The sequence below is a fragment of the Pantherophis guttatus genome, chromosome 1 (assembly GCF_059756535.1).
Source record: "Pantherophis guttatus breed Tessera chromosome 1, ASM5975653v1, whole genome shotgun sequence".
Taxonomy (NCBI): domain Eukaryota; kingdom Metazoa; phylum Chordata; class Lepidosauria; order Squamata; family Colubridae; genus Pantherophis; species Pantherophis guttatus.
In genome coordinates this window covers 306,126,630-306,142,169 of record NC_142063.1, presented here as the reverse complement: position 1 = coordinate 306,142,169, position 15,540 = coordinate 306,126,630, and the positions used below count along the sequence as shown (strand labels likewise).

Genomic DNA, 15,540 nt, shown 5'->3' with positions numbered 1-15,540 from the left:
TTCGCCATCACAGTTCTAGGATGTTAGCCTGCGGTGACAGTAACTATATTTAGGAGCATAATTCCTTTAAAATTTAAAGTTGCTGCTCTTGTGGTGGTACCTTTTTGCTTTGGGGAGTGATGTTTCTGGGGCAATGCAGGAAGACAAAGCAATATTGGTTGTGACAGAAATTTCCATTACTCCTGAGTTGTGACTGGTGAAGTTAAATAAAGTAAATGCTTATTAGGAGGGAACAGAAGGAGAGAAAGAGAGAGAGAGACCACTCCCTTACAAGTGATGTAGTGGAAAGTAACTACTTTGTGGAAAACTGTCAGTATATGAAATTTAGGAAAGGAAGAGATTTGGGGGAGAGGTAGCGGGAAGGTCTTTGCAACTATGTTTGCACAATCAGTAGCCTGAACTTTTGATTAATGTTTCTAGATGGTGTTTTCCAGCTCTCATAAAGGACTTGGTTTTCTTAAAACTTGAAACCATATGTTGGACGTCTATCAGAACTTCACCTTTCATTCAAAGCAAAGTGTTGGATGGTAGCAAAGGAGATGGGGAAGACTTAAAGTTCTTAAGGTAGTCCTTGACTTATGACCACAATTGAGCCCAAAATTTCTGCTGTTAAGTGAGATATTTGTTAAGTGAAGTTTGCCCCATTTTACGACCTCTCTTGCCATAGTTGTTAAGGGAATCACTGCAGTTGATAAAGTTAGTAGCACAGTTGTTAAGGGAATCTGGCTTCCCCCATTGATTTTGCTTGTGAAAAGGTTGCAACGGCATAAGTATGAATCAGTTGCCAAGCATCTGAATTTTGATCACATGATCATGGGGCAGCTACAAAGGTCATAAGTGTGAAAAATGGTCATAAATCACTTTTTCCAGTGCAGCTGTAACTTTGAATAGTCACTAAATGAACTGTTGTAAGTCGAGGACTACCTGTAGTATGATAAATGGTATACTGGCATAGGTATTTATTGTGATTCCCTGGTAAAGTTCTGAAATTTGAGAGAAACTTTTAGCCCCTCTTTAGTCTTTAGTGTGAGAAGCAAGTTAGGCCTTTTTTTTTCAGACCCTGCCCCCCAAATCCTGCCTTACACGATCTCTACGTTGGACCCAGGACCAGTTACCAGTTTTGAATTTCTGTGCATTATTAACATGTTCGTGCAAAATACATGTTGCTTTCTCCTACCCACGAGTAATGGATAATCAATCCACGCTTTGTTTAGTTTATTGCATTTTTAACATAAGATTGCAGTTTACACAGTATGGAAATGTCATCACAAGATATTCCTTCCCTCCCAGCAGGTCTCTCTGCAGACAATTATATCAAAATTGATGTGTTCTGCATGTGATTTGGGCCCAAATCGGGTAAATGCTGCCGGTTCGGACCAGTTCAGTTGAACCGGTAACGATGGTGGCGGGTGGTTCGGAGAACCGGTAGCAATGGCAGCACGAGGCTCCGCCCACCCACCCGGTTGTCATTACTTCCTGGTTTTAACCAGGAAGTAACCTGGTTTTTACCCTCTGCGCATTCACAGAAGGGTTTGTGCATGCGCAGAGGGTCCGCACATGCATGTGACATGTGTGGCGCGTGCACTTCCGAACCGGTAGGGAAGGTAAGTAGATTTCACCCCTGACCTAAACAGTTTGGTAATGTATGTCATATTAAAATATTAGTAAGATAGGAAGGATGTTCCATTTTCTTTTTGGAATGGAATGGGAGTAGTATAGAGTATGGCCATTATCTGAGTGCCATTGTCATTAAATTGGCTAGTGAGCACAAATGAATTATTAGATCTGCTGCAAAACATACTTCTGAACTGCAAAGCATGTTTTTAGGATTGAAGTTAATTACTTACTTTTGATAGATTCTTTACCTGGCATTTGGATTAAATGACCCAAATCAATATATTTCTCTCTCCTTCTGTCTATGTTAGTGTTTTACGGGAACATTAGTGCCATTACCTGGCTAAGGCAGATATCATGTGGCAGGTTCAGAAAAGGTCTTGCTATCTTGGCTGGTGTTTCAGAACCCCAGACAACCTCCATCACTCTACAAAAACCTTGTGATGAGAATTAGAAGGACGTGATCAAGATGGGAATAACTGACTGAAATGAAGTAAATGAACAGGATTCACACAGTGAGCTTTGTTTAGCTTATTGAAGAACCACTGTAAGTTGACTTCATACCATAATGTCAAGTCCAAACCACAGTGGCTCATTTCATACAAGATATAAAGTCATAATGAATTGGATAATGCTGTAGTTTAAAAACTAAATGACACAAGATTTAGAGACTAGTGTAAGCTATTGCTAGCCCCAGGCTTTCTTTCTATTCAAAAGATGGCAAGCTAATATAGAATGAAAGGAATTTGATTAAGAAAAAGAATATTTGCTATTTCAATAGTTAAGGGTTAATTGACTGACCCAATTTATTTAATCAATAAAACATTAAAACAGAATAATTTAAAATTAAATTTTTAAAAATGTAAAACAACATTATAAAATTGCAAATGAGGGAGAGCTCCTAAATGGAGAGACTAGAAGTTGTTAATATAGGTATGTGAGGGGGGGGGGAATTTTCACAGGGCCAACTAGTCCAATGGCTGGTTGGGCCCCTGTGTCCCCCATGCAAAGCTACATACTATGTTTTGACCCCATTGCAGAAGGCCAAAAGATTGGGGGCGTTCCTCTCCTTTGAGGGCAAGATGTTTCACAATTGTGTGGTGGTTTTGCAGAAAACTGGCACTTCTGTGTTGTTGTTGTTTTAGCAAAACTCTTATTTAATGACTACTACAAAAAAGCCTCATAAAATTTAGGTTGGTCACGTGACCGACTTGTTTTACAGCCATTATGATATACAATCATAATGGACAGACTCCATTATAGTTGTATGTTGAGGACTGCCTGTACTAATATTATATAGCTTCGAGCACATAAAGCATAAAATAATTTAAAGAAATAAACCAGATATTACAGGAGATATCTTAAAAATAACCATATCAGCAGGGGCATTAACTATGTATTTAGATTTACTCTGATCACAGCAGAAAAACTGATCAAACTTTTTTGCTCTATCAGAATATCAGAACTAAAATGAAAAGCACTGTCTGCCAGGCCTGACATGCAGCAGGGGAAAAGGCATTTACCAAGGCCTCTGGAATATTAATTTGAGTACTTGGCAGGTTAAAAATGTTCTGTATGTAAGGAATGGGGAATCCCAAAGGCCTAACTCATACTCCAGCTGGCCTATCCTACCTTCTGAATCTTGTGAGACCACTACCCACAAATTACAGGCCATCTTTCTACTATTGCTGATTGCTGTTCTTCCCCTGTTTGTTATTCTAGTGTGTGCAAATAAAATTGTGCACTGATATTTTTAGCTACAGGGAGAACCTGCAATCAGTTGTCTCTAGAGACGGGGAGCCCACCATTGCCACTAAGTGGAACATAGAGCTGGAAAAGTGACTATGGAGTTCAGTACTGATATTTCATTATTTGATTTTTAGCCCACCGCATCCCTGGTCTGTTCAACTGCATAATTAAGACAAGAAATAGTAATTAAAAGTAGGGCTCAGTGGCTAAGACGCTGAGCTTGTCAATCAAAAGGTTGGCAGTTCAGTGGTTCGAATCCCTAGTGCAGCGTAACAGGGTGAACTCCTGTTACTTGTCCCAGCTTCTGCCAACCTAGCAGTTCGAAAGCACGTAAAAAATGCAAGTAGCAAAATAGGGCCCACCTTTGGTGGGAAGGTAACAGCATTCCGTGCACCTTTGGCGTTTAGTTATGCCGGCCACATGACTACGGATACGACTTCAGACAGCGCTGGCTCATCGGCTTTGAAATGGAGATGAGCACTGCCCCCTAGAGTCGGGAGTGACTAGCACATATGTGCAAGGGGAACCTTTACCTTATTTATTTATTCAATTTCTATAGCTGCCCATCTCAGCCTAGTAGTGACTGGGCAATTTACAATTATAAAACTGTAAAACAATTAAAAACAATAAAAACAATCCAAAGAATAAATACATACAGCAGCCAAAAGAGTTAAACACTATTTTGGTTAATCTGCAACCAATTAACTGTAAAGGAATGGGTCCCTAGCACATTATGAGGCCCAGGCCCTCGCACACAGGCAAGTTTTTAAAGCCTTATGAAAGACCAAGAGGGTTGGGGCCATTCTAATCTCAAAGGGGAGAATGTTTCACAAAGCAGGGGCTACAGCAGAGAATAGGGGGGAAATTAAAAATAAACTTGATACTAAAATTAATTAAGAAAACACTTATGAAAGAGATGTGTCTTTACAGATTTTCTAAGTGAAGAGAAAATATGAGTTGAAAGCAGGCAATATTTGTTTGAGTACTCTCCATAGCCTGGGAGCATCCCAAGAGAAGTCTTCCCCTGAAGATTGCTAATATTTCTAAACCACAATTTGTAGCATCCACAGCCCCTGCAATCAGCAATGAAGGATGCCACCTATGAAAAGCCACAGATGATCCATCTGTAATCTAATCCAGCCAAGTGTGGAATCTACACAGATATAGGTAGCTAAATGCCTCCTACAGATAAGTAGCAAGCACTTTATGATATGATTTGTTTCATGAATGACAATACTTTACTATAGGAAGATTTCACCTCAGGTAAAGCAAACATCTCCCCCTATCCCATTGGAGTTGACTCCTGGAGTTTTCTTGTTAATAATATAGAAGTCGTTTCCCATTGCTCTTTCTGGATTTATTTTTTATTTCTAAATCTTATAGATATCTGGGTATTTCATGGCAGTCCAAGTACTAATAGATTTCATCCTGCTTAGCTTTTTCAAGATCATCCAAGGTTGGCCAAGTGCTGCCACCTTGTGTGATTTTTCTCCTAATTATTACCAGAATTTGCTTTGCTATAATTTTCATTTTTTTAGCTTCCCTTTGGAAAAAATAGAACAGTGCAATGATACTTGGGTTGCCACGTAACTAGAATTTTTGGATGACCTATTTCCTGTTCAATTAGTGCTGCTGCAGGATGTAGGGTCAGTTTAGTTCTGTCACAAACTGAGATTGAAGTCCTGAGAGAAGACATAAAGATTTCTCCTGATACCCAGATTTAAGAGATTAGAAAAGAAGTCTGTTCAGTTACATTAGCCTACCCTGAGGGGCTGTAACATTACTTCTATGGTAGTTTGAATTAGGAAAAGAAAACTACTGAGTCAGTAATATCTTCAAAGTAGCATAATGAATCAGATTGGGAGGTCTAGAGAAAGCCCAAGGGAAGAACCGGTGGGTGGGTGGGGCTAGACAGAATAATGGTGTGTGAAATTCAGTGCCTAGGAATGCATTTTATGTAGGTCATTGGAACAAACTCACTCTCAAGAAATTTGTCTATCTCTCAATGGTGGTGTAAATTTGGATTAGCCTGGCAACAATTTAAGCAACACCCTGTTAGATTAGATCACTCTCACTTTGTTCTGGTGTAATTTTTGTGTGTGAGTTTAAATGGATATTCATGCTTGATTAACCCTTAGATTGAGCAAACCTTTATATATAGGTAGGACAGAATGAGAACATCATTTTACGACAGACATGGGAAATTTAATGCCCTAAGACCAAATTCAGGGCCAGAGGCATGCCCAGGAGAGATGAAGAAGTCAAGATGGTGGCTATATGATTGAAACCCTGTCACACAAATGAAAAGAGGGAGATGGTTTAATAGCAATAGCAATAGCACTTAGACTTATATACTGCTTCATAATGTTTTTACAGCCCTCTCTAAGCAGTTTACAGAGTCAACATATTGCCCCCAACAATCTGGGTCCTCATTTTACTGACCTTGGAAGGATGGAATGCTGAGTCAACCTTGAGCCTGGAGAGATTTGATCTGCCAAACTGCTGGCAGCTGGTGATCAGAAGAAGTAGCCTGCTGTACTGCACTCTAACCAATGTGCCACTGCAGCTAATCATGCACTCTTAGTTGTTACCTTAACTTTTAGATGTTCTAACTTCTGGAGCATCTTTTGTTTGTATTGTTCTTCACAGTTGCTAAAGTGGGTGACACATTTTGAACTACACCTATACAGTAACCCTTCAGCCTTAATGTAGTTTTATTTTTAAATAAAAGGACAAATAGTTTCTCAATCCAGCGAAAAAGGGAAAACTCTGACCTCTGTACTTTCTGTCGTCATACCACTTTCTGTATCTGGTTACTAAAGCTCGTGTCTCTTCTCTCTCCTGTTCTGTGCACTTGATTCCAAGCAGTTCTACAAAAGCTATGGTCACAAAATTGTTCCATTGACTATAATAAGGATAGACAGAAACAAGCTTACATTATGTTGCTTTTTTATCTTTCCTGCATAAATCAAGGCAACTGGCAGCAATGAAATGCATAATTGTAAATTAGATTACATTTTTTAAAATAATCTACAATCACATAAAATTGTTTTTATTTAATTCCATTTCTGGAGTTGAATTATTTCATCTAAATTCTACAAAGGATAGAAGGGTGTTTTTACTAACCACTAGAAGAAAATAAAAGATAAAGTCAGTGTGGACTCTTGATAGAGAATTCAAGTATTTGGAAACATTAGGCTGGGGGAGAGTGTAGGGGGATTTTACACTCACTTTACCCAGTCCTTTTAGAACAGGGGTGTCAAACTGGCGGCCTGCAGGCCAGATGCATTATGTGTAGGCCACGCCCACCCCAGCTCCACAAAAGGAAAAACGTCACGAAACGTCACGTGATGGCAACTTGATGCCTTGAATTTGACACCCATTGTTTTAGAATGTGCATGTTGATTCTTATGTGTTGCTTGTATTTTTATAATGTTACATACACATATGGAAAGATACACAGAATAAATTTGGTGTTGTTTTATTCTCTTGGGAAGGTAATTCAGAGATGGGGTATGAACAGAACAAAGCATCGAAAATTGTTGTGCTACATAACCCTAAATTTAAGTTAAGAAAACACAGTTGCTGAAGTCACATAATATATTATGCTTAAAGAAATAAATCATATTAATGTTTAATGTGATGATCTGTTTACACAACATGCTAAGAAAATGGCTGGGTTCCCACAATTCATCAAAAGCAATTCAGTCCTTTTTTAGCCTAGCTTTCTGTGTGATGCCAGCCAAACAACAGAGAAATTTAGAGCAGTTTGGAGAACTATCTTTCTTTTTGTCCTCTTCTTGACATAGAAGAGGCCCCTTTAGGGCCACCAAAGAAATCTTAGGTGTAACTTCTAAATATAAATGTGGTTGAAATGAATCCAAGTTATTGGTGACAACCACCAAGAAGCCACTTGCTTGAGTAAAGTTGTGACCATTTGGCATAGCTGTGAGGATTGAAAAATATATACTTTATGAATAGCTGTATCGTAACCTATTTCAGGTTGCAGCAAAAACTGTAAGTAGCAGCAAAAACGCCAAAGGTGAGAGTAAGCACATTGTGCTTAACTGTAACATGCATGGTTTCAAGTTTGGGTATTATATAAACCCAACCATTATTCAATAAATCATGGTTAATATAATCATGCTCATTGCTGTGTGTGTGATCCTACTCAAACTGCCAAATTATTTCATTTATTACAGTTAGTGTTTTCATTACTTTCATGCACTGGAATTAAGTGGACTGCAAATCAGCATTGACTCCCGGCAACCACCTTCACAAATCTCTGCAGTTTTCTTGGCAGTGATTTGCCATTGCCTCCTTCCTAGGCTTAGAGAGGGGGACTGACCCAAAGTCCCCCAGATGGCTTTGTGGTCAAGGAGGGACTGAAACTCACGGTCCCCCACTTTCTAGCCCACTGCTTTAACCGCTACACCATACTGATTGTCCTGATAGCCCAATAGAAAACAAACTGGTACTTTATAGATTTTGGATTATTGCTCTCCAAAAGCCCTTGTCAGTGTAGCCGGTGATTATGGATTATGGGAGATGTGGTTAAATACTCTGAAGAATTCTCAAATTGCCTGTTGCTGGTATTAGCTTCTATTCATGGGAGATCAGTTCATGGTGGTAGCAATGAAATAAAATTGTACAAAACTCTAGAAGGTTTTGCTGGAAAATGCAAGATGTATCTTTTTGCTAAGGGTTGTCATGGGTCATATGAAGTGAGCATCTACTAAATCTACTAAAGTTGTTCTGTATAAGGTTTTCTTCTCCACAATATATTTTTTTAATTTCCAAATCTAGTTTTTGTTCTGGGATATCCTGGTAGTTTCTATCATGCTAGCAAATCAGATGACCCTACTTAGCTTATCCAAATCATATCCAAAGTTAACCAGGTGCTGCTGCCAGGTTGGGACACTATTTTTGCACAAGATGCCAGAAATTTGATTAAACCTTGTGTGATTTGCTGATATTTGCGCACTGTAGGAGGCATCCAGTTGACAGCCCTATTTGTATTTATCAGATCTTTTTTCTTAAAGGGAAGAAAGAGTAAGAGAGCAAAAGAGACCCCCATCTTTCGGTGAACATGGTATATTTGTCTTTAAAGCTGTTTTATAGGTTGATAATAGTGGGTAATATAAAGGCTACAGTTGATGGAAGACTTGGACTGAAATTGATAAATATGTAAAGAGAAGGGAAATGATGTAGCCAGAGATGTAGACACTTAAACCTGGAAATTTAGATCTGCATGTCCTTGCTGGGAAAGAGTAGAAACCCATGATGGCAACAGCTAACCAAATGCTTTACTAGGAGGCTCTTTCCTCTTCACCTTATATTTTTCTGCACATTATTTTGGATGCTGGTAGACAGAAAAATCCCTTTGGATAGGCTGGTGGGGGGGGGTATAAATATTATTTTAGCTATATTTGTGCTCTAAATGGATTAGAAAAAGATGAGAAAGCATGTTGATGCAAAAAAAAAAAAAAAGAGGGCCTGTTATCATATTCCAATTTTGACTTATTCCTATGTAATACTGCTTCCTCACACAAAATATAATTATATATTTATAATTAGCATATAAATAAACTCTCTCTCGCTATATGTAAATCTACCTAGAGACAAACACAAAGTTACATACATGTACATTATAGAATTAATGATACAAATAAATTTATGGAAAGAATTATTCAGTGCAGCCCAATAGATCCTTTCTGTTCATGGGTACTACAGCTTTGCAATTCTGAATTGCTCAGGTGCAAGCGATGGTAGCTTTCTTTATACTTTTTGGGTGGCTTTTCCCAAAATCTGGTTGAATCTTTTCGGAACAGTTCTTAATGTTACATGGTGCTTGCTAGAAGTCTCCTAACTAAAATATTCATCCAGGAAAGTCATAGCCTTATTTGCTGGGACCTGAAAGTTATAGTTAATGGTAATTATATGTCCAGTATTTCTAAACGGCATCAGGTTGGGGAAATGTAACTTCCCAATATTTAGAAACTGCCCATCTCCCTCACAGATCCCCCTTTCTTTGTGGAAGTTTTTTTTTAAATTAAATTTATTTCCCATTTGTTGTTCAGGAGCTTAAGGAAGTATTAATAGTGTTCCCTCTTCCCATTTTGCCCTATGACAACAACCCAGTGAGGTAGGTCTGGCTAAATGAGAGTGTCTAGAGTTTAGAAGTTCATCCAATGAACTTCCATGCTGAAGGCTGCCAATCCAGCCTCTTAAGCATTACATCACACTGCTGTGTATTTTAAAAAGTCCCTCTGTGAGGGAGATGGGCAGTTTCTAAATGTGATTGATAACCAAACAAACAAACAAACAAACAAATTGCTTTCATTGTATCTAAATGTTTGTATGAGAGTATTGTTAAAAAACTGCTTTTTCTTGTTTGTGATGATTTTGAGATTAGTTTTTGATATATATCCATATTTCTTGGAATTGTCTTACGTTACTGACTTATTAGATATGGCATGATCCTAAATAACAAAAGTCATCACTTCTTGTACAGTGCTTTATTTCAAATATAGAAATTTCTACAGCTCATCCTATTTATATTGTCTGACTTAATTCCTCCCTCATTGGCTTCTAACATCTAAGAGTGCTGTGGTTGAAGGCAATATCATTTGAACAATTTCTTAAAAATAACTTTGAAAAAACTGCTGTAACAATGTGGAGGGATAGCATGTTGCTGTAATTATTTTGAAAAAGCATCTAACATATCTTGTCAACTACAATCAAAGGGTTCAAGCAACAGCAGATGCTAAGAACAGCTTGTCTTGCTTCCCAGGTGGTGCAGTGGCTCAACAGGTTCCTGTGCAAGCCATCCAGGTGCATCAGGCCCCCCAGCAAACGTCTCCTACAAGCGACAACAGCACTGATGTCACACAGACCTCTTCCAGTGGGACAGGTAGGCAACCAATCACCCCTAACTCTCACTCTGCAGCCAAAGGTCAGGAGCGCTTCAGGGTTGTCCACCAGAACTCAACATCAAGAAGTTCAATGCAAGTAGTTCCTGGGTTACGATGGCAACTGGGGCTTGAATTTCCATCACTAAGTAATACAGTTACAAAGAGTGATGTGACATGACAACATTGCTTAGTGACAGCAATTCTGGTTGCTGTTGTAACCCCAGGACTTTGTGGCTCATTAAGCAAGGAGCTCACATGACTGCATTACTTAGTGATGCTGCAGTCGTAACCTCAGGATCATGTGGGTCCTTAAGCAAGGAGCTCATGTGACCTCTGACATGGGAAGAAGTGGGAGTTCCAGGCAAGCAGGCCAGTAGGTAAGAGCTACATGGGGCTCCCCTTGGGGTGCACCCGGAGGCTACAGTTAGTCCAGAATGCGGCCGCGCGGGGGATTATGGGAGCGACGGGGCGCTCACATATGACACCTCTCCTGCGCGAGCTGCACTGGCTTCCTGTGGTCTTCCGGGTGCGCTTCAAGGTGTTGGTGACCACCTTTAAAGCACTCCATGGCTTAGGGCCGGGTTATCTGCGAGACTGCCTTCTGCCGCCAATAGCCTCCCACCGACCGGTTCGCTCGCACAGAGAGGGCCTCCTCAGGGTGCCGTCGGCCAGACAGTGTCAGCTGGCGACCCCCAGGGGGAGAGCCTTCTCTGTGGCAGCACCCGCCCTCTGGAATGACCTACCCCCTGAGATACGCACGATATCAGACCTCCGGACTTTTCGTCGGGCCCTGAAAACACACGTATTCCGTCTAGCTGGGCTGGCTTGATCCCATCCTCTCAGTTTTAATTGAATTTGGTTTTAATTGGGTTGTTTTTAATATCTTGGGCCGAAATTATTTAATTGTTTTTTAAATTGTTTTTAAATTCTATATGCAATGTTTTATCTTGGCTGTACACCGCCCTGAGTCCCGCAGGAGAAGGGCGGTATAGAAATAAAATAATAATAATAATAATAATAATAATAATAATAATAATAATAATAATAAGGTCAGGCAGCTACTGTGGGTAGGCGCTGTGGAGCATGGCTATGCAGAGCCTGGGTAGGCAACTGAAAAAGTGGCAGGAGTGGGAAATACTTGCTGGAGTGACTTGGAACATCCTGCTAGTTTCCTCATTGACTTTGCTTGGGGGAAGCCAGCAGGGAAGGTCACAAATGGCAATCACTTGATCACAGAACACTGCGAGTATTGTAATTGTGAGTTGGTTGCCAAGCACCCAAATTGTGATTATGTGACTGTGGGGATACTGCAACAACTACAGTTTAGAGGTCGGTTATAAGTCCTCCTCATTTAGTGCCATTGTAACTCTGAATTGTTGCCATGTAACAGTGGTGTAATTTTCTGCTGAGTTTTTGCAGAAAAATTTAGAGACAAAATGAGCAAAGCCTCCAATGGACTAAGCACATATATGCATGTTTTTTAAAAAAACTCTCTATGCCATCCCCCCATTGTCACACAGTAATAGAATAGAATAGAATAGAATTCTTTATTGGCCAAGTGTGATTGGACACACAAGGAATTTGTCTTTGGTGCATATGCTCTCAGTGTACATAAAAAGACAAGACACACTCGTTAAGAATCACAAGGCACAACACCCATTGACAGTCATAGGGTACAATAAGCAATTAAATCATACTAGGAAATAATATCAATCGCAAGGATACAAGCAACAAAGTTACAGTCATGCAGTCACAAGTGGGAGGAGATGGGTGACAGGCATGATGAGAAGACCAATAGCAATAGTATGTTGCTATTTTAAAACTACATTTTAGTAATAAAATGAGTTGGATCAAAATTGCCCTGGTGTCAATCACATTTGCTCAGTTCCCATGTATGCTTAAGACAATATGTCATTAGCATTTCCTAATTCTTAGAAAGAAGACCAGACTTCCTGTCTTTTGGGGCAAAAGGCAGATCTGTAATCAGTGAGTCAAAATTTCAAGATAGCAGATAACTCCTAATATGGTTTGATGATGGAATCTAGGAAATGAATGGCTCTCCTTTGCTTGAGGCTGAAGAGCAGGTTATCCTGGTTATCGTACTTGATGCATCTCTTCCAATTATATAATAAGATGCTGTTTTCTCCCTGCTCCTGGTAGGGCAAAGTAGGGATATTCTGCAGAATGTGCTATTTAATCTTATTGTTCTTACAGTAATAGGCATTTATTCTACATTAATTCTTGTCTTGAGCCAAAGTTTATTATTATCTGTGTGATTAGGATCTTTTAGGTCAGTAATTCCTTGACTAATTAATACTGATAAATCTGCAAAAAAAAAAAAAAAAAAAGCATACAACTTTAGTGCCATCTAGTGAGACTAATAAAAATATATTCCAAAAATATTTCTTTTTTTTTTTTAATGAAAATTATTTTACAAGGCTAAATAAACCAAAGTACCAGTATATTTTGTGTCAGACTTGATTACTGGGGACTTTATGGACATGTGTGCAGTTTTCACAGCAACAACATGGAAGTTATTTGTTATTCCTCCAGGATGTCATTTGGGTATTGATGTTTTAACTTTTCAGTATAATCTATTGTCCTGAGGTTTCTAGTGGTCTCTCATCCAACATTAACCAGGAATAACCAAGAACAGACCACCCCAATTGGGTGTTGATGTTCCTATATGATTGGTTTTTCTTAATCTGGTGCAGATTAAGAAAAATATATGTTCCTATATGGTTTTTCTTAATCTGATACAATCACAAAGACTGTATTTGATTTTTCCTCTAAAACTATTTTATTATACAAAATTAAAGTCCGGTTCCTTATTTCTAATCTTAATTGGTAGTGCTATTTTTCTACATTAATTTTTTTAAGTTGTTTTTATTTCCCAGGTCCTCAGTTCTTGTAGCCAGTCTCAGTCCTTTTGCATGTAAAACCTGTTTTTACTCTTCTCCTACAGATTTGTGAATGGAGGCTTTTCTCTCCCCCTCAGCACTCTCTCTCTTCCTCTCTCCCAAGGTTTGTTGTTTGTGTTGGAAGTTTCTTTCCCCCTTCTCTGCTGACTTCCTGACGACTTCTTTTTTCATCATACACCTGCTTCACCTCTGGTCTGTTTTATGGAACAAACTCTCTAATTAAGGAGAGGATGGGGCTGTTCTAACCCTGCTTTCCGAGCAGCATCAAAGCTCTGGATCCTCATTGTATATTTTATACATTGATACTTGTTTTTAGAAACAATTTTCTATCCGTGTCTAAAAATAGTATGTTCTTTTTTTTAAAAAAAAAAATTTTTGGTTCCACTAAAAAATAGCTTCATCCCCACCCTTCCCTCTCAATAAAGGAAAAGAGATCTGATCTGGGAATATGAGGGAGCAGCCTGATTTTCAGGCATACATCACATCTTTTCAGATACATTAAACAACTGTAGAATTTGTATTCTGTCATGCGTTAAGAAGCCTTTGGACAATTTTATCTCCTGGCCGTAGGATTCAGACTGCAGCAAATGGTTCAGAGATCCTCTAGAGTAGGTTTTACCCTGTGACTGTGCACACACCTGATGGAAGCGTGAAGAGGTCTTGCTTCTGCAGGTAAGACAATGGAGGGAAACCAATGTAGCATCCAGATATTTCAGTTGTGTCTTTTCTTTTGTTTTGCCAGTGACCCTGCCAGCTACAATCATGACTTCATCTGTGCCAACCACTGTGGGAGGCCATATGATGTATCCCAGTTCTCATGCAGTGATGTATGCTCCTACATCGGGCCTCACGGATGGTGGCCTTGCGGTTCTCAATGCCTTCTCCCAGGCCCCATCAGCAATGCAGGTTTCACATGGGCAAGTCCAGGATCAGGGTAAGACTGGACCCGGATAAGTTTGATGTTTGAACAACCTATATTGCCTACTGCCCATCTGATTTCTCTTTCTCTAGCTATACATATACATAGCATAAAGCAGCATTTGCTTCTCAACCAGCAGAGTGTTTCCAGTTCCAGTTCAACATGAGTACCTTACTGTATCTGTGAGATACAGTATCCATATTTTTTTTCCTTAGCTGCCACAATAGCCACATGAACTCAAGAAAATAGATGTTTGAGATGCATTGCCTGTATAATAGCATTGTTTATTCAAAATAATATTTTACTGAGCCTAGAAACAGACCTTGCTCTCTTCTCTATTTTAGGAACAAATTTGCTAAAATCAAAGTAGAAACAAGGAAGGAAATCAAGAAAGAGGATTCTTTTAGTTAGCCTGCTTAAAGTTTAACACAGATGAATAAGGGATGTGATCTGAGAGACGATTCACATGCAGATTATGTACACAGTGGCTTTCGGTTTTAGGTAGTAATTCAGGAGAAGCATTTGATTGAAGCTTCCTTATCCTGTTTATGGCTGTTACAATGGCTTCCTACTCCAATTTTTGTAAAAATCACAACTCTTTGAGGCCCAAAAAGGAGATGCTGGTCATTGCATAGGCTGCTGGGATATACATTATAAAGGAGGGAGATAAAAAATGATTCCCAAATCACTTCAGAGTCTATTCTCTTAGTGAGGTTTTTATATGAAAGGGGAGGATCACATAGTATATTAATGCATGAATTATTTAAACTTCATATATTGAATTAATTCCAATTGTCTAGATAGATCTACAATATGCAACACTAGAAATCTTGTTTTACAAACCACAATGGCTGGGTTCACATAACAGAGTAAGCCAAGCATATTATGATATAGCATATGTGAATTCAGTTTATCTATAGGCTATTTTTTTTGTTCTATAAAAACATAGCTTGCTTTGTGAGTTATTTGGTTTTGATAGCAGTAGTTCATTTTTTAATTTCCTACTGTGATTATGCCCGCATAATCTAGAGTGATCGAGGCTAATTTTGGAGAATGACTAGTATACATCTGTCACTTTCTCTGGCAGGTGGAGTCCCTCAGGTATTCCTGACAGCTCCGTCAGGAACAGTTCAGATCCCAGTCTCAGCTGTTCAGCTTCACCAGGTAGGTTCCAAACAACCTTGTATTTTTCTTTTCAACTTTTACTCTGAGACTGCAGTCATTTTACTGAAAATGAGATACACTTGCAGGAGGAGTAAGTATGATATAAAAATTAATTGTAATTATGGTTGCAATTATTTTGCAGCATCTGATTTTTTCCCCATAGTTGTTTAAGACATGAAGATTTCATATTTCATGTTCCATTTACAGAAGTGTTGTGTTCAATTAAACAGGGGTGTCAAACGTTCAGTTAAAACGGGTG

At 39.0% G+C, this 15,540-nt stretch overlaps 1 protein-coding gene across 2 annotated transcripts in view; it reads left to right on the top strand.

The window, feature by feature from the left end:
- Positions 1 to 15,540, top strand: part of SRF (serum response factor) — a 78,443-nt gene that overhangs the window by 58,076 nt on the left and 4,827 nt on the right. For both annotated transcript variants that reach the window (XM_034427609.3, XM_034427607.3), the window contains 3 exons: positions 10,157 to 10,276; positions 13,941 to 14,132; positions 15,205 to 15,281. In XM_034427609.3, the coding sequence (XP_034283500.1) occupies positions 10,157 to 10,276; positions 13,941 to 14,132; positions 15,205 to 15,281 (389 nt within the window). The remainder of the gene's footprint in view (positions 1 to 10,156; positions 10,277 to 13,940; positions 14,133 to 15,204; positions 15,282 to 15,540) is intronic.